The sequence below is a fragment of the Patagioenas fasciata genome, chromosome 4 (genome assembly GCF_037038585.1).
Source record: "Patagioenas fasciata isolate bPatFas1 chromosome 4, bPatFas1.hap1, whole genome shotgun sequence".
Taxonomy (NCBI): Eukaryota; Metazoa; Chordata; class Aves; order Columbiformes; family Columbidae; genus Patagioenas; species Patagioenas fasciata.
In genome coordinates this window covers 38,509,094-38,528,226 of record NC_092523.1, presented here as the reverse complement: position 1 = coordinate 38,528,226, position 19,133 = coordinate 38,509,094, and the positions used below count along the sequence as shown (strand labels likewise).

The window sequence follows — 19,133 nt, the reverse complement described above, 5'->3', positions numbered from 1 at the left end:
GTTGTAGAAATTATTTTACTCTCTTGTCAGGATATATAATTTCTGAAACTAAATGCTGATTAAGGGACATATTTGAAGTAATCTGCACATGGGCAATGACTCGGAGTTTTATTGCAGTGGAACAAACTATCCAAAACTGAGGCAGATTTTCTAAAAATGGGAAGGCTGTACACTGTACTTTTGCTAATGTGTGGTTTGTAAAGGTACAGGCCAGAGGGAATTGTGTCATGAAAGGGAATAAGAATATCACTCTTTCGAATTAGGATTATTTTTTCTTAATTATTCATTGTAATGAGATTTTTCTGTCACAGATTTGACAAAGATATATTCTCTAATTAATGTGAAGTCTGCTGATTAATATTTTTAAAATTTTATTCCTTGTTCTTATAATTTCTGCTGAAGGAACTATCTCCTTGAACATCTAGAAGCAGGTTGTACAAAAATTGTGTAAAAATTGAGAACAGTCCTCCAATAACAAGGACAATAGAAGGAACAAGCTTATTCCATTTCTGATTACAATGATTTCTCCAGTATAGGCAAAAAAAACCCAAAACAAACAAACAAAAAACCCCTACACAACACAAACAATTAATAAGTACACAAAGTACACAAGTGTGTTTATTACATTTTTGCAAGCACTTTGTTCTACATTTCAAAAACGCCACCATCAAGCTGTTGGCACATTTATGTACAAAACAGATTAATTGTAATGCCTGCTACAAAGCATTCTTTGTGAAAATACAAACTCTAATACCAGAGAGGAGCCAAAAGCATTAACATCATTACATGTGTTTAAAAGACATAGTTTTAAAAATCAGCACAAACGTTTTAAGACACAAAACTGAAACACTACAATATAGAATCCAAAAGAGGTTCCTAATACTTTTTGCAGAACTGTAATACCTGTACTGCACATTATCAGAAAACTGTTGATCCCGTAGGACAGCCTAAGCATTAAAAAAAGAAAAGAAAAGAAAAAAAAAAGAGAAAAAAAAAAAAAAGGCAAAACCCCAAATCAAAAACACAATCAAAAAACCCCCAAAACAAGCAAAAGAAAAGAAAAAGAAAAAATAAATCAACTAATACTACTTAATGCATTATCATGCCACAAGTAACTATAGGATTACCCTCTACTTACTACAAGAATTGTTAAAAATTACTGATGATGCATGACTAGTAATAGTACAAAGAAGAGGTTTACTCAAGAAGTTTTATTAGAAATGCACTTACACTGAGAGAGAATTCACAATGGTCCAATAAGTGCACAAAACTACCTAGGATTTTTAACACTGACAAAAATGTCTTGTCAGGCTACATCACTTTAAAAGACACTTTACAGCATTCTTGTAGCATTAGAAATAGGCAAAAAAAAAATTCACTAAATTTGGTCCAATAATACTGACTTTTCTTAAATAGGGTTTTTTGTTTTGTTTTTGATACAGGTAATTCTTTCAAATTAGGATGAGCTATCTTTCTGATAACATTTTCCTATCAAAATAAAGGTTCAAATATATTACTACACTTTCAAATAATAAGCTCTGTAGTGGTCTTTCACCTTACTTTAACGTAATACAGGTAAACCATTATGTGTAGGAAAGCTAGAAGCCAAGCTACAACATTTATGGAAGTCTCCTTTAATATATCTTTACAGTTCAGACAGGTGCAATCCATTTAAATTTTTAAAGCAGGTAAAAAGACATCTGACTCCTATGGTCACTGTATTTTTGATATATTACTTTCATAAATGTAGCTAAGCAGTAATTTCTTACATTATCACATGAACAGCTTCAATTTAGCATAACCATCTTGGAATTAAAGAGAGATCATTCTGTAAAAAACTATGGTTAACTATCACTTAATTAACGATTGTCTATGTACCATAACTGTTTAACAGGTAGCCGTGGTATTGAATTCCTTCAAAAGGCAAGTGGCCATGCATTGTTAGCACCACGGTCTGCATGCTCACAATACAAACAGGAATTATCACCCATGGAACTTGGAACAAGAGAATATTCTTTAAAAACATCAATAATAATACAATGTTAACAAAGATAAGAAGCACTTTTTTCTTTTTTTTTTTTTTTCTTTTTTCCTCTTTTTTTTTTTTAATTTTTTTTTTTACCCACTATTACAAATTTAGAAATTGCACCTTTGATTATTTAGAATGTTCTTAGGACCTTCATTCAAGTTGATCAGGGCCCATCTGGCAAGTTTTCCAAATATAAAGGAAAGTCATCAGTGTATTTTCTTCATATATTGTACATCATGTACAATGGTCCCTTTGATTTATACCTGTAGTTAAAGTAGTTATTGAACTCAAAACTAAAAAGTATAAAAAGCTACTTTTTTTCAAAAACATATAAGAAACAATGCAAAAGGTGTTATGCATAACACATACAAAGTGATTAAAAAAATCAAACACGTATCTGTATCTGACAATAGTTAGTATCCTTGATCTAGCAGAACTAATTAGCTTAAAAGGATTCAGAAAAGGCTATTTAGGAGTTCTGTGTTAGAGAATGGTCACACAAAGTAAGAACTAATTAAGAAACTAAGTGCTAGACAACCAAGAATTGTACATGAGTGATATGTAAGTCACCCAAACTATCTTTTGTGAGAAGCACTTTTAATTGTTTTTAAAATGACTGGATGGCCTTTAGTTAAACAACAAAGCATTCACATTAGAAAGTAAGACAAGGTTTTCTTTTATGTGTAAGCATTGAGCCGCTCTTTAGAGCGAGTAGAATGAATATCATGAAGCTCTTGTTCCTCCTTTGATTTAATATCCTCATATTTTTGCATTCTGCAAGCATCTTTCACATAGGCCCAGTTGGCAGACAAGACCATGAGATAATGGACCTGTAAGAGAGGTAACATGGAGTTAGGAATCAACAGACCCAGTCAGAATAAAACAATTTCAAACTTGAAAGCTGTAGGATAGAGACTAGGTTTTTGTCAGAAGGAACTAAGCGTCTTTAAGTAAAGAAGTAGTACAGCAACATGATGTGAAGTTCAAGCTTGAGTTTCTTTAGTCCTCAGATTACCCAGTTAACAGTTTTTACTGTTACTGTGACTAGTAATCGGTATCAAAGGTTATTTAAAAAAAAAAAAAAATTAGAAGAACTGAAAAAAAATCAACAAATCATCCATGCTTTACTATTTCAGTGAGTCTGAAAATCTACATGGAAAAGTGCCCTCTGGTTATTTCTTGCAGACTTTTCCCCATTGAATCACTATTTGTTAAAATAGTTGCTTAAGACAGAAAAATGCCATAGACACATCTGTAGACTTAGGATTACATATCTAATACAATTACAGCAGGATTAGTGGTTGGGTTTTTTTCTTGTTAAAGTTAGCATTAACTTTCCATATAGCCATGATTTCTTTCTTTCACCTACAACTCCAGCTATTTTGTCGAAACTGGCTGATTTGGGAAAAAATGTCAAAAATTGGAAAATATGTTCAGCTAGGCAAAATAAGACAAAATACAGCTACAAATAAACTCAAGGTCTTAAGAGGGCACACATCTGTCATCATTTAATTTAGCAATTTTATTTCACTGTTATATTAGTTATAACCTCAATTTATTTATGTAATTCTTTAAAATGCAGGGGAAACAAAAAAAAAGTCATTTGTATGATTTCAAAAGACAACTTCTGTATACATCTTGAATGGAGCAGAAACAATTTTTATGTTCCATGTAGATTTTTGAATATGTAAAAATACATTTTTTTAAGAAAATGAAATTGTGAGCTTTCCAAGTGTTCCATCCAAAAATAAAGTAAAAAATTATCTGAAAAGGAAGAGAAAAAACCCCACAGCCTGTGATTATTATTCAATTTATGGGTGAGTATTGGAGATTGGACCTGACTCACTTGCAGCCAACACAAGTCACTGGGTGAGCTATGATGATATACTGCCAAAGAGCTTGGTTTACATATGTTAGCAAATGGGGAGGACAGAATGTCTATGAATACATCTCAGGATAAAACATCAGTTAAAGGAAATTGGCAATATTGTTACATGAACAAATGTTTTTTACATGGCTTTAAATAAATTTAATCTGAAACTCGGTGAAAGGTATCTTACCAGTAGAAATGTTATGTCCTGCAAATGTTTTCCACTGTAAATACTGGATGTAAAACACCTTAATTTTACCTTTGAGATGAAGCTTAGTAGCTTATAAAAATCACATGGTAAGGCTGCCAGTGACTGAGCTTAACAATCAGTACATGTCCGGTCTTCTGAATGGTGAAAATGAGTGGTCAAACAAGCAATAAATTTTAACACACCACAATACAAGGAATGAAGCTGAGGCCTCCTAAGAACTGCTGCCAAAAATACTTTATTCAAAGCTCCTCCTTCAGAGGCAGTCAGGTGCTGTCTGCCTTCAGTACCTTTTGGAGTTAGTTTTCTCAGTCTTTGCACTTGTGGCCATCTACAGTGTGAAGTCTACCTCAGCTGCCTGTTAGGGCAACAAACTGCTCTCCTGTCCACTTCAGCTTCCCAAGTCTGAGCCTTTCAGGACATTTACAGACTTTGAAAGCTTTCCTTTTGAAGATGGACCTCAAATGTCCACCTTCAATCTGCTGGATCTGCTTGCAAAAGGCTTCTCACTTTCTCTAAACTTGTCTCCCCCTCACGTTAGGATGTGCTCTGTTGGATTTGTATTCAGCCATAAAATAAAAATGTTCAGTAACGGTATTCAACTGGTCTGCTCTAGGACTCTCTGGACATTTATTCCTCCACTAGCAGGCTTGCAAATACTTTCTGATGAGAGGATCTTTTAAATTTATGTTAATCAACCACCTAAGAGGCCACAGATAATTTCCTGAAATAAAGCAAATGTTTCACCTCTCTCTAAGAATTCAAGAAACTAAACTAGGATTCAATTAGCGGAAAACGGAATAGAGTAATCATAAAAACACCCTGAGATCGTGCAAATTCTCCTGTCCACTTTGAATTGTTGTAGACACACAAGTATCTTATACTCATATTAAATGAATTGAACCAATTTAGTATGTTCTTTCCTTTTTTTGGAAAGAACAGCACTGGCTTTTTCCAGAATGTTTGGTGGCAACTGTTGCTGACTAGTGCAGGCTAATGTACATTCCTTAATCTGGATAATTAAGATAAAGGAAACCATTTTGAAACTCCTCAAAGGACCAAATATTTTTGGTGTCATTTTTGTCCTGGTGGTTTATGGCAAGCTTTTACCCAGTTAATCCCTGTTTGAGAAATACATGCTGAGTGTGAGGAGCCATAAAACAGGAAAAGGTGTTTAGAGACTCTGTCCTCTAAGAAAAAGACTGCATGTAGTAGTAGTTCTACTTATCTTTAGGAGTTTCCGAACATCTATAGCACAACACTAGCAACATGATCTATAATGATAGTGCATGTGCTGGAGATGGCAGCATGCACTGTGTTACTCTGGGGCACTTTCTGATCCTAATTCAGCACACAGGAAAAAGAAACACCTTGTATCTAACTCAGTTGTTCCAAAAGCATTTACCATGAGTACTCTCCAGATCCGATATTTCTAGATCAAATGAGAAACACTGATGTTGAATCCCCATTCTGCTGAATTAAACACCTTAAATTTCCTCAATAGTAAAATTCTTGAGAAAAATCAAAATAAATAGGCTGGTAATCTTTATAATTCTGTCATCTCAGACAATAATAATTTGCATCCAATGAAAACACCAGCACTGGTCCCTCAAGAGTAAGATTTCAATTACAAAATGCAATCTGAACCTTGAACAGACTGTAGATACAAGAATCCTAGAAGTGGGGCATTTCTAGGCAGTGTACTCACATCTTCCAGACCCTTTAAAACACATCTGCCAGAAAAACTTGCAACTGAAGAATATATGATGCAAATGGGACTGTGTAGGCACATTTCTTATCCTCACAAAATATTTGCTAACAGCCCAGTAAGAGACAAATTTAAACTGAATGTCTTGTAGTTTCACTTGGCATTTTTCTTCTACTAAAACAAATAGAAAAATTATTCTGAAGACACATTGGCCACAGTCTGACCTTCACTCAACTCCTATTTTTTGCCTATCCCTTCCTTAAAAGTTCCAGAATCATTCATCTGGAATAGCTGTTGAAAATTCTTGGAGTTCACTTTCATTATAAGTAGGACAACTTTCCCAGAAACAACTACTTTATCTATTATAATGAATATAATCTCAAATACATATCTATGTTATATAATGACATGTACATTTAACAGTCCCACCACCTTTGGTTTTTTTTTTGTTTAACACCAAGTTCCTAGATAACATTGTAACATGAAGGAGGTAATCTCTAAGTGGCTGTTTAATTGCATTTCACACTTCTGTGACCTGGAAAGCCTGAAGCCAGGGGGGCCCTGTCAAGGTTTGTTCAAACTGAAGCAGGGCAGCTTCCACAGTCTGCCTCAGGATGTTTCAATTACAGACATATGCAAGACAGCACAAAATTGTTCCATACCTATGATACATTCTTGCTTAGATTTCTTCGTAAGACGAAATTGTGCTTCAACCTTTTAAGACCATGGAATTGCATCTAGGCTAAGAAGGGGATTCGTTTTGCTATGTTTTTCCTCTCCTTTTGGCACATGCTATTATCTCAGCAGGACAGGAGTCTAAATAACATTTTACTACCCTTGCATACATCTAAAATCCTGCAGAAGTGCACAATCATACTGGGGGAGAGAGACTAGACCATTTACACATTTCACTTGTTCTTGTTTCAGGAGAACTGATTGCATCTCCATCTTACAGGACATAACACCTCTGGAAGTTCAGGCAGAAGAGTACTGCTCATATGGTGACTTTTGAAAAGGGAAACTGTGTACCTCATAATTCAGTTTTGCTGTAGTGGTTTTGAGGAAACATCACAGGCAAGATGCTTACTAACTTTACAATTAACCCTTTGGGATAGCAGAGTTTATACTAAACAACTTTATATCTTCTACCTGACAACACTGACAACAATAAAACTAGTATGTATAACTTCAGTTATCATTTCTGTATCCATGTCTTATCCATTCAGACATAAAAAATAACAGGGATGTTCAGAATTATGCATTCAAATGAAGTATGATTCAAAAACCTGGCTATTTTTTCTGTGCCTAAGACTTGCAAAAAGCATCTACAGCATAAGTAATTCTATCAGGTTTTTTCACGTTGGCCTGAAGTCTAAGAATAATGATTTTTTTAAACAAACTATTTGACATTTTCCTTTTCTGCAAAATAAAGCTTTCCCTGACATATACTGTAAAAATATGAGCTTTTCTATACGTTGGTCCTAACTCATACACTACTTCTCTTTTCAAAGCAAAAGAGCATTCTCCTTGGGAGACTGAAGAGGCAGATAGTGAATTGTGAAACTATTCCAACATTCATATAAAAATCTGAGAGCAAGCGAGAGATTAAAGTGGGAAGATTGTGACTTGTGACTTAATGGTTCTGCAAGTATTAACTTTTGTGTGTGCGTGTTTTTTGCATTAAATTACTACATTTTGTTTAAATATATCTTTAAAATACATTTCCATTAAAAGTATCCTGGTGACAGATGGTGTTAATGTTTATGCACAAGTTGATTTTTTTTTGTGAATTTCATGACAAATATTGACATTAAAAGAGTTAAAGAAATCTGCACATATTAAATAATCTTGCACTTGTGAATGCCTACAAATACAGAAGTTAGAAGAATATCAATGTCATGACCTAAAATGTCATTTAATAGAGCAGGTTTTACCAATTCAGCTATTCAGCAGTCTTATTGATGATGTATTACTATTACTGGTTGGTAATAAATACAAAATACTGCTTCAGTCAGATGGACTATTCTATTTTAATCTGTTAACAAGAAATATTTTATAAGTGTCATAAATTCATAAGTTTTTCACTTTTGTAAAGGACCAGTATTTTAAACTATTTTTTCTGTTAAGTAGTAGTATTAAATTGCACAAACACGGAGATCTGCTACTGTTGTGGATATATACAAAGACCAATTTCGTTAAATCATATTTGTGATTTTTCTTGTAAAAGCACTTATAGGGAAGTGCATTGGTTCTCCAGTGACTTAAATGTCTCTGCACACTTTGTTCCTCACTGTAGCCCATTGCTGATACCTTACCACCTTTCTTAATTTGAGCACAGGATCTAGGGAAAAAGATGTTTTCTTCTTCCTATATAGACATTTAGGACCCCAAATTTTTCCTCTCCTAAATTACTTCTTCCTTGTGAAAGCAAACTTCCTTTAAAGAAAGAGAACCTGTTCATGTCTGCATGTCTGACCACAAAATTCTGAATGTTCCTTCACATCTTGTCCCCAGTCTTTGGGCTACTGTGTCAAGTGTGAAGTTTGAAGCACACTGCTCAACCTATAAATGTGGTCTGGTATGGTATGTCAGTTCTAGAAAATACCACCATCTAAGAGTAGAATGTGCTAGTCTTCATCAGGTACCCAACATATCATAATCATAGGTCAAACCCAAACTATGAAAATACAAAATCGACATATATACAAAACAATTGTGAGCATTTAATAAAACATACATTTAGCAGCATTTGCACGCTACACAATTTACTAGGACTTAAATCTTTAACTTATATTTCTGTTGAAACAGTCAGTTTTACCATTCCTGCTCTGTGCAGTCGCAGAATCCAATAAGAAGCATACTTCGGTTTGCTTCAAAAATATGTGAATAAATGTGAGCCATCAAAGTGAATTCCTACTGGATCAGTAGGATTCTTTGGTATGGTACTGGGAGCTTTGAAGGGTTATTTTAAAAACTTAATTGATTGTATATGTGATACAATTTAAACTACATGGCTCAATATACCTATTTAATTTGCTTCCACTGAAGATGTGTTTGTTTTCACTGAAAATCTTTTGGTGGCTATTCTGATTCAAAACTCCTATGTGAAATGCAGAATTGCTATCCCAACAAAGTAATATTTTATAATTACTACTGAATAGACTTCAAAACAGTAATGCACTAGAAAACTAATGGTCTCTTGGGTATACTTTTCTAACATTAATGTACATATAGTAATAGCATTGAGTGATAGTATGAAAATTAAGTAAGTGATACTAAGTAACAACCAGAATGTATTAGCAATTCAGGTGATAACGGAAGTACAGAGTGTTGGGTAGCTTACCATAGCAATGACTGCTGCTCCAGCTCCAGCAAGTGCCACAATGAAGAGGTGGAATGTCATGTTTAGCTGCCAAGGGGAACAAAGAAAGGGAGTTTCATGGTCCTAAACTAAACCGAAACTGAACAAAAAGTCAGAATAATATAAATCAAATAATTACCTTTCTGGTGTCACCTTTCTGCAAAAGAAATGATGACTAATACTTTTACCAAAATATTGACATCACCCCATGACATTGTGCTTGTTTTGCTACAATACTCATATTAGGGCATAAAGCCTAATTATGTTTTAAAATATTGTATTTAAATCATAAAATATCAAGAAAACTAATTATTTAAAGATAAACGGTTCAGCACTGGTTTTGGTGTTCTTTGGTTTGTTGTTGTTGGGGGTTTTTCTTTGGTTTTTCTTTGTTTTTTTTGTTTGGTTGGGTTTTTAATTATGAATCTATCTTACCAGATCTACAAACATTTGTGGTGGTTTATCTAGTGGCACAGGCAGCCTAAGAAAACCCCATTTCCCTTCATTAGCTGTAGTTTTGCATCCTCACATATTGATTTACTTGCTTCCCAAATTTGCCAATAAAATTTGTTCATAGTGATATACGATAAAGTTAACTACCTTCCTCACCCCACCCCAAATCAAATTATTAAGTTTGTTTTTAATTTCAGTGGTCTATTTTACACAGCATCCACTGAGTGTTAACTGCACAATAAGGGTATACCTTCACTCTAAGAAGGTTTATTCAAACATAGTAAGACTCAGTGAAACATTTAGTAAAGCACCATCTGTCTTCAGAGTGATGTTAGCCTCTTTTTTGTTGTTGTTGTTTTAGATGTAATTTTGTTTGTCCTTTCTTCATCCCAGATCATTTAAAAACAAAACCAGAAACCTCAGCTGCACTGATATAAGTGGCCTTTGCCTAGAGGGAAAAGCTACAAAGAAAAATGTACTAGGAGTTATTATCCTAACACACTGCAAGATTTTGTCAAATCCATTTGAAATTTTTACTTTCCTGTCACAACAGCAATCATAAGATCTTCAAACAGTGATTCTTTCTACAGACCTATTCAGTGTGCAGCAGATGCATTAGCTTTCAAAAACATCTCAGTAAAAATATGCATGAGAATAGCATTCTTAAAAAACTAAAATACAAGTGTATTTAGAAAACAAAAGGCTGTAGAAATTGCACTGACTAAATTTGGTACATGGTAAAATACTAGGAAAAGTACTTGCTGACAGTATGTTCCACTGGGATTTTATTTCATCACCATAGCTAGAATTAGAACATTAAGAGTTAGAAAAACAAACATACCAGTTACTTCCTATTATAACATATATTATGGATTTGCCAAAAATATTATCACACTTATTCACCTCATTAGAGTCACACATCTTGATGAAACTTTCTGATGCGGTGCAAACCTTCTTTTCCTCTCCAATTGTTACAATACCTGGAGCAGAATAAATATGCACAGTATTTAGTATTCCTAATACATAGAAGCTTACTCCATATAAGCCAGAAATGCCAAGAAATTCTCATCTCATTTGCAGAACCTTTATTAGCAACAAAATCAATTTTTGTTGATGATCAGGAGGCTGGAGCACCTCCTTTATCAGGACAGACTGTGAGAGTTGAGGTTGTCCAGCCTGGAGAAGAAGAGGCTGCAAAGAGACCTTATAGCAGCCTTCCAGTACCTAAAGGGGGCCTACAGGAAAGATGGGGAGGGACTCTTTATCAGGAAGTGTAGTGATAGGAGAGGGGTAGAGTTTTAAACAGAAAGAGGGTAGATTCAGATTTGATATTAGCAAGAAATCCCTTACTGTGAGGGTGGTGAGGCACTGGAACAGGCTGCCCAGAGAAGCTGTGGATGCCCTATCCCTGCCAGTGTTCAAGGCAGGTTGGATGGGGCTTTGAGCAACATGGTGTAGCAACATGGTGTAACATCTCTACCCATGGGAGGAGGCTTGAAACTAGATGGTCTTTAAGGTCCCTTCCAACCCAAATCATTCTATGATTCTATGATAATTTCAGACATCACAAAACTAAAACATCATCTATTTAGTAAAAGCCCTAGTAGGAAACACACAAATAATGATTTTTTGCATATTTTCATTCTAGATTTTAATCAGCACAATAATAAAAACATGAGAAAATTATTTGCAACCAGTATATAGGCTTGCCATGTTGTTCATGAACATTTTCTAACCCCATATGAAGAAATGTGCTATATACACTTTTCAGACATGTTCATCTGGTACAATGCCTCTCTCATGAGTTATAAAAAAGCATCACCCAAATGTATACTGTAATAATAGCTTATCTATCAGCAAGAATAACTAGAATCTGCTATATTGTTTCCTTTAGCTAATCTCAGGATACTAAATCAACTTCTATAACTCAGTTATCACTAAGAAGAGTACTGTTCTTTCCTATTAGTAATCAGCAGTATTTACACTGAATTTACAGGAAACCAGTACATTCACAGAATACACTTTTTATATGTTAGTATCCTATGCACATTTTAAATAGAATAAATAATTAAAAATAGACATGAACATTAGCAAAATGAAAGGTCATAGAATGAAGAATGGATATTCTTGAAGAGATCTGTGTAAAGAATTGCTTTTTCAGCTCACCTGTCATGCTGGGGGGGGTGGGGTGCAGAATCAATACATGAAAAAAACATATTTTTTCCTCCTTATGAACTCAATAAGGTGAAATATTTTGTTTCAGGTTGAAGCAAAATGTTTAATATGAACCGAACAGTTTAATTACCAAGCAATGCAGCTTTATTCATATCTCAAAATAGCAATTAAAAATATACTCTGAATTTATGTTAGGCCAAGGCAACATAAGGAAAACTTGAGGGACTGCCTGACAAGAGCATGATTTCCCAAAGCTCTATGGGCTGAGAAACCATTGAGGCCAGAACATCTGGATTCCAATAAGACTTGTGGCAAAAAGGAATTCAACTATCATCACCAACACAAGAATTCTCAGACTTTTTCATATTCCAAGCCCACTTTTGTCCAAATTTCCTGTTGTCCCAACACACACATATGTATATATTCCAAATTTATTCTAATCTCCACAGTCTACCCTTTAGCCTTTCCAACAGTCTCTTAGAATGTTACTATTTGCATTGTCACTCTTCACCAAAATTTTTGCAAGAAATTAATCTCGTGTTGTCCCAATTCATCTCTAGGCTCTGCAGAGACAAATGATAACCTAGGATCTCACATCTCCAAATCAGTGTCCTACCACATAATTAGAGTCATTCTCCAGATAAATTACAAACTAAGTATTTTAGACAAGTTCCAGCAATTCCGAAAGAAGAGACAAAACAGAAGCCCCAAGCCAAATTTTCAGTATTCTGGGAAGATGGACAATGTTGATTCAATTTTGTCAGGCCCGGAAATGCAGTGCAATTCTAATATACTGCCTTGACTAGTGGGTAAAAGGATAGAAGGAGATGCTTAATAATTATTTCAGAGACACTAAAACAGTTCATTTCAGATATATGAAAGCAAAGCAATATATGTTTTCTTCATGAAATCTTGCTTTATATTTAGTGCTCTTCATTCACATACCATACTGGCGAAGATCCAAGCAGAGATTAGCTCCATCCACTATGGTGGCATTTCGGCAAATGGTCCACAAATTGAAGTACATGTAAACGGGCAGAGAAGTGAAAGCTGTAACACCAAGCCAGGCCAACATAAAGATGTATGTCAGCATAATAAACTGCAGTAAAAGAGGGAAAAACAAAACCAGTGGTAAGTCAGACCTTAACTGGTACACCGTTGCAAAAAAGGAATCGCAGAGAATAACAAACATATTTCTGACTGTTTTTGTCCATTTCTGTCCTTATTCAAATTACAGTTTGGGTCTGATAGTAAATTCATGATCTAGTCAAAGTGAGTGACAGAGCACTGAAGAACGCAGTTTTGCTTCCAGAAGTGCAAGCTTACTCTACATTCCTGTCATTCTTGGGCCTATGATGGTGTAAAGCACCACATATGAAGCAGAGATAGCTGCATGTTCTGTAAAACATGCCTCTCACTCTCTCTACCACCACCACTACTCCATAGTTAAGAGATCACATGTTTGTTTTTTTTTCCACTATCAGTCAAGATACAGAAAATTAGAATGTAATACTATACACTTTAATTGTTTTTTTTTTAAAGTCTGGGTCTTAATAAAAATGGGTAATTATTATGGCTGCCACAAAATCTCACTGGCAAATCCATTTTGCATTGAACCAATGAGATGATATATTTGTCATATTGTTACTGTGTTTAGACATATTTGAGGTGTAAGTACAAGCGAATTCATCATTCTAGGGTGCATACCTCTGATAATAAGAAATGCCTTAAATTTGCAATGTGTTCTCCAAAGGTTACCCATTTTAGTTTTTAGTCATAAGCCTCAAGAGTACAGCAATCTGCTTGCAGGAGGCATTGAACTCTACTTGCCTTCAGGGCCGGTAGTTATGCTGGCAAACCCAGCTTCTGTAAATATGTGAGCATGCTGCGTTACTGCTCTGCCACTAAGCTAAGATGACTGGTAGACACATTCATCAATAAAAAATTACCCTTTCAATTTATGCTGTGGAAAGGATATGAAGATGCTACATATTTAAATGTGGAAGATAAGTCAGCCTCTAAATGTTGAATCCAAATAGCCCCAAGATTTGATGGCTTCAGAAGTGCTGATGAATCTAAACACATTACTGAAACAGAAAATTCTCAGCACACCAACATTTTTGTAGCTCTTTGCCACAGAAAAAAATGCCTCTGAGAATAAGAATTAAGAGCTCTTCTTGAAAGCTGAATAAGCTGGTCCATGATCTGGATAAAATTAAACTTTAAAGAGTAAATAAGAGGAAAACAAGGTATTTTCTAGTTCTTTTTTAACGTGAGATCTCTCATATCAGGTGATAGAGAAAAAAAACACAACAATATAAATACAGATTTTATTTATGGAAATCATATGAGGTCAGACTCAAAAAGGTTGTAAATGGTAGCAAAAATTGTCAGAGGGGTGGCTTGTCCATGTGGACCTGATCCGGAAAAGCAATCCAGAAAAAAAGTTTAAATTTCAGGTGTGGTAGTTTTATAACTTTGAAGATATGGGATGGACATTCTCAAGCAATATTACAGAGACAGAGACCTTAATTTGATTTACTTTATCTCACTTCCAAAGAATATTAAATAAAAGCCATTTTAATTCTGAGGAAGTGCATTTACATAGGGATTTAATTAATACAGTTTAAAATTCAATTCAGATTAATTTTCCTGACTGTCCCTAGGTAGATGAACCTTTCAGCACTAGTTTGAAAAGCTGGAGGATTTATATCCCTAAAAATAATTACCAGAAGGTTGCAGAAAAGTAAAAGACAAAGTGGAAGAAAGAATAGACATATTCCCTTCAGTACTTTGGTTACCTTCTTCCTAACATTTTCTTTATTTAGTACTCAGCACTTCAGCTTTACCTGCCACTTTGTAAATTAGGAACCATTTTAACTTCTCTCTTAACATCAAACTAGTTTAAAAAGGAAATTGATGTGTCTAAGTTATGTTTAAAGATTTTTGAAAAGGTATTCATGCAGGTGTCTGTATTCCTTTCTATTTTTTCCCCAAAGCACACTTACTAGAAAACGAAGAGATAAAATAGGGAAACTGATAGGAAAGTCTATAATAAATATACACCCTTCAGGGTTACAGTAGACTTTTCTGTATGTCAGTTGCTTTATGTAATAGAAGTTTTATACTACCTATTGCAGAGAAATTAATCAACAGAAGTAAATACTGCTCTGTACAAACTACTATTTATTTTTCATTATTGCTCCTTTATTGTTTTCTTTCTTTCTTTCTTTTTTTTTTTTTCCTCTCCATATCACAGTGTTAAAGCTAATAAGACAACATCTGGTTCAACCCCAGGCACTCATTTATAAATAATTACTTGGAAAATTACTTGGAAAAGTAGATTCACTTAAAGGCTATGAATTCCAACTAAAACACTATGTCTGATCTTAATTTATTTTCAAGCTAAAGAGTTATGCTCAATTTTTCTAAAGCAGGAGCAAGAAATTAGAAACAAAGCTCTCAGTGTGTTCTCAGAACAGCCTTTAAATTCTCAATTTACTATATTCTAGAAATATTTTAATGGTAAAGCCAGCCTCCTAGCTTATATTCTATGAGACTGACTAAAACAAGCAAGTCTGAGGCCTTATTTTTAAGCCTCCTTCTAGAATTTCTGAACTAAATAATACTTAATAAATTTAGCATATCTCAGTGTTGTACATGCAGAATAATTTAATAGAGTACTTAATTGTCAATATTAGTTATATTACTGAACTCTTGTAACTGTCTGTAAGACTGGGCTCCACACAGATGCAGGAATCTTCCCTATCTGCAATTACCACCAAATGGAGGAAGAAGATGAGCCTTACTATGAGCATTACAATTTCTATTTAATTTTTTTTTTTCTGATCTGTAGTAGGGATCAAACTCTCTGCAGCCTTGGTTGTTTAAGAAACTTGCTTAAAAATCTGTATTGAGATAACAAAAAGCATTGGTATAGCAAAGAGAGAAAAAAACGCTTATTAGCTTCCAAAAAAATCTGTGTTGGGCATAGAATAAGAGAAGGAGAAATCTGTCAGGTGATGGCTGCTGGGAGTCACAAGAGCTGCCTTCTTAGAAAGAATTGTGTGATTGTTTACGGAAGGGATTCTCTTTTAAAAACATGAATCTGTGTGGCTGAGTATCTCAGAAAAAGTGAATCAAATGCTGATTTCATTTTAAAATGATATTTTAGGAAAGGAAGAACTTTATTTTTCTTCTTTCAGTGACTCAACAGAAGATCCAGTGACCAATGATATGCCCAAATTCATGTCCTAACACCAAGAAGATGGGGGGAAAGAGAGAAAACTCCTTTGTTTCATGCAAGAATAACTAAAATGTAAAACTTCATGTTTAATCACTTGGTAGCTGTGAGTTATCCCTGAAAATTGCTATCACTGGCATCAGTGAAGCAAACCACAAAAATGTGATCTGGGCTGTAATATACCTTCTGTGATATGGGCAGTAAAAAGCAAAAGGTTATCTTGCACAAAAAGTTATTAGTTTCTAACAATAGAAGGTATTAGCTTATAAATTCTTGTTATAATGGGATGAAATTGTGATTTTTTTATTTTTTTTTTAAACTACAAGCAAGGGACTGAAGTGGGGGTTTTTTTAGATAATTTTCTCTGCTATTGCAATCTTTCCTTTTTGCTCTAGAGACCTTATAAGAAACATTTGAGACGCTGTTCACTCCAGGAACTAAATTCAGAACTCAGTCTCCTGAGATTCAAAGGTATCATTCTCCTCTGAAGCAGCATTCTGCTGTGTGACAAGCCAGAGATTTATGAAATAGCAGTACATCATCTTAAAGAGGTACCGCAGCTTGTTCTTTAGTATGCCATGTATTGCATTGGTAGTGAAAATTACTTTATCTGATCAGTTTTCACTGTAAGAAGCCAAACACATAAACCCAAAAGAAACTAGAAGTGATGGTGAAATTAATCAATCAAATAATTAATATAAAAATCTATTAACCAATACTCAGTTCACATTGGGAAAGAATAGCTAAAGTAGTTAATTATTTGAACAAAACAAATCTTCAATCTTTGTAGCAGTTACTTTCTTGTACCAAAACCATGGATAGTAAAACCCTCTTGCTGTATTATATAAGGTTTTCATTACCAGTAATGACTTTCCTGGATCATAAATTATCAAAGTAAGCAAATTCAAAACCCTTTTGGAAAGATTTCTTATATTTATTTATATATATATATATATAATCTGTAAATCTGTTGCACAGATCAATGTCAGGAAGTAGAGATTTCAGAGCATGTTGTGAAATGGCATGTATTAATTTATAGCACAACAGTTATGTATTTATGGTGGTCATAGCTGTTTGAAATCCTGTTTCCATGGAAAACATTACCCAAATCCTATCTATTTTAATAAGATCAATATTTCAGCTACTGTTTTCTTTTTAAAATTTAAAGGTACTGGTTCCATGAAAAGCACATTCATTAAATTTCAAACACTGTTCTTGGTTTAGTTCTGTTATAAATCTTTTAACACCCCTGAAGAAACACTGTATGATTGCTTCAGTGACCCTAGGGACAGAGACAGTGAAATCGTTACCTAAAAGGTACTGTTACTAGAGAGATAGATTGAAATGGAAACAAAGTAAATTCTAGTCATTTTATTGTATGAGGAGACTGCTGCTTATTAGAAACAAACAAACAAAAACCACATAGCAACAAATTCTTAAGTGCCAGAATAATCCTTAACTCCAGAAACCTCATGTTGCCAGGTAATTTTATCTTTGTTTCAAACCACTCAGGATTTAGATTTACACCTTCTCTCAATTTAATCATATACTTATTTTATATCAGCTCCCTGACATGAACTCTCAATCCAGAGAGTTGTAAGACATGCACCTTGCTGTGTTTATAGCTCATTTAGATTTATTATCCTATGACATATACACAGAATTTCATTGTTTACTTTCCACTTGATGACCTAGGAGGTTCCTTCCAGACTTCCTCACAGGCTCAGAAATTCTCTTTGACAGTTTTTGCCAGAGATCAAACCTTCATCTACAGAGATCTATGTACCTCCATCCTGCCAAAAGCCTATTATGCTTCGCTATGAAACCCTGCCAGTGTAGAATATCACCTGAAGATGAGCCCAGGACTAGCCTGGCTGTCTCTAACTGGAATGCTGTGAGGCATCTGACCTCCACAGTGTGTTGTGTAGTCTTGGTTCTGGGTGCAGTTTCCCAATTGCACATCAGAAGAAGGTTTTGTGTGTCATTTGACAGCAACTGAGAAGCATGAACAGAAAGATCTTATCAATTTCTTACTGAATTGCTGTCTCTCTGATGTTATGATCACATTCAGTCATCTACAGATTTCATTTCAATGCCTCAGTCTTGTCCATTTTTCCTAGGAGGAATTCCTCAGAGTTAATGCTACTGTTTCCTTACCCTGTGCATATTCTGCATAAACACTTTTACATAGTCTTTTAAAATCATTAATTGCAATCACTATATGTTTTCTGAAATACTGAACTTTTTCTTGCTGAAGTTGTACTGACAGAGTGGATAGTTCTTTCTGCAGTTCACAAGAAGTCAGACTTAGAAGTACTACATGTGTTCCTACCTTAGACCTATTGTTTACTTGCATTCGGTTTTTTATAATGCAAGGTTCTGCATACTACCTTACGTCTATAGTCCAGACTCAGTAACCGCCTTTGATCAATAAACTACCATCATAGATAGTGTAAATATTACATATTTTGTTCCTGTTCACAATTTGTATTCTTACACCACAGATGTTTAGATCTTTTTATTTTGGGGAGGTTCAGAATTCATCCAACAGAATTTTTCAGTTTTTGCACTTTTAAAATAGAATCTTTACATAAATACTTCAACCTCTTCTCAATGTTTTTTGCAAGAGCATCTTAAAGCTATAGATCCCCATGTGCACATAGTACAGAGAGCAAGTGGAAAACTCACTGAGTCCCTCTGGAACAGATTTTAACATTGCAGAAGCTAAAACAGTCTTTACTGTTCAATTAAAAGTGTTAGGTTGTCTAGAACTAGCAATACTATTGTTATTTATTTAAATTCAAATAAATCATACCATTTTTTTAAGTGGTCTAGTGAGAAATTAAAAAAAAAACAACTCTATACAGATGTCTTTAAACTCATGGACATGTCAATACTTCATGTGTTACAGATCATTCTTTGCCACCCCAGCCAACCTCTCTTGGCATTCATACACCCTCTTCTTACGGTTTGAAATCTGAATGTGTTTCAGGACTGTTAAGTAACTCACAACCAAATGGTCTCCTCTAACATTCTTATTTCTGTGCTAACTAGCACCTCCTGCACCTATGCTTCATTTCTGAACA

The 19,133-nt window shown here is 34.5% G+C and overlaps 1 protein-coding gene across 1 annotated transcript in view; it reads right to left on the bottom strand.

Annotated features, from left to right (window-relative positions):
• Positions 1 to 588: 588 nt before the first annotated feature.
• Positions 589 to 19,133, bottom strand: part of GPM6A (glycoprotein M6A) — a 113,287-nt gene continuing 94,742 nt past the window's right edge. Inside the window, exons 4-7 of the mRNA XM_065837630.2 lie at positions 12,750 to 12,903; positions 10,533 to 10,609; positions 9,159 to 9,224; positions 589 to 2,859 (exon numbers count right to left, since the gene is read on the bottom strand). Of these exons, the coding sequence (XP_065693702.1) occupies positions 2,707 to 2,859; positions 9,159 to 9,224; positions 10,533 to 10,609; positions 12,750 to 12,903 (450 nt within the window). The 3' untranslated portion in view covers positions 589 to 2,706. The remainder of the gene's footprint in view (positions 2,860 to 9,158; positions 9,225 to 10,532; positions 10,610 to 12,749; positions 12,904 to 19,133) is intronic.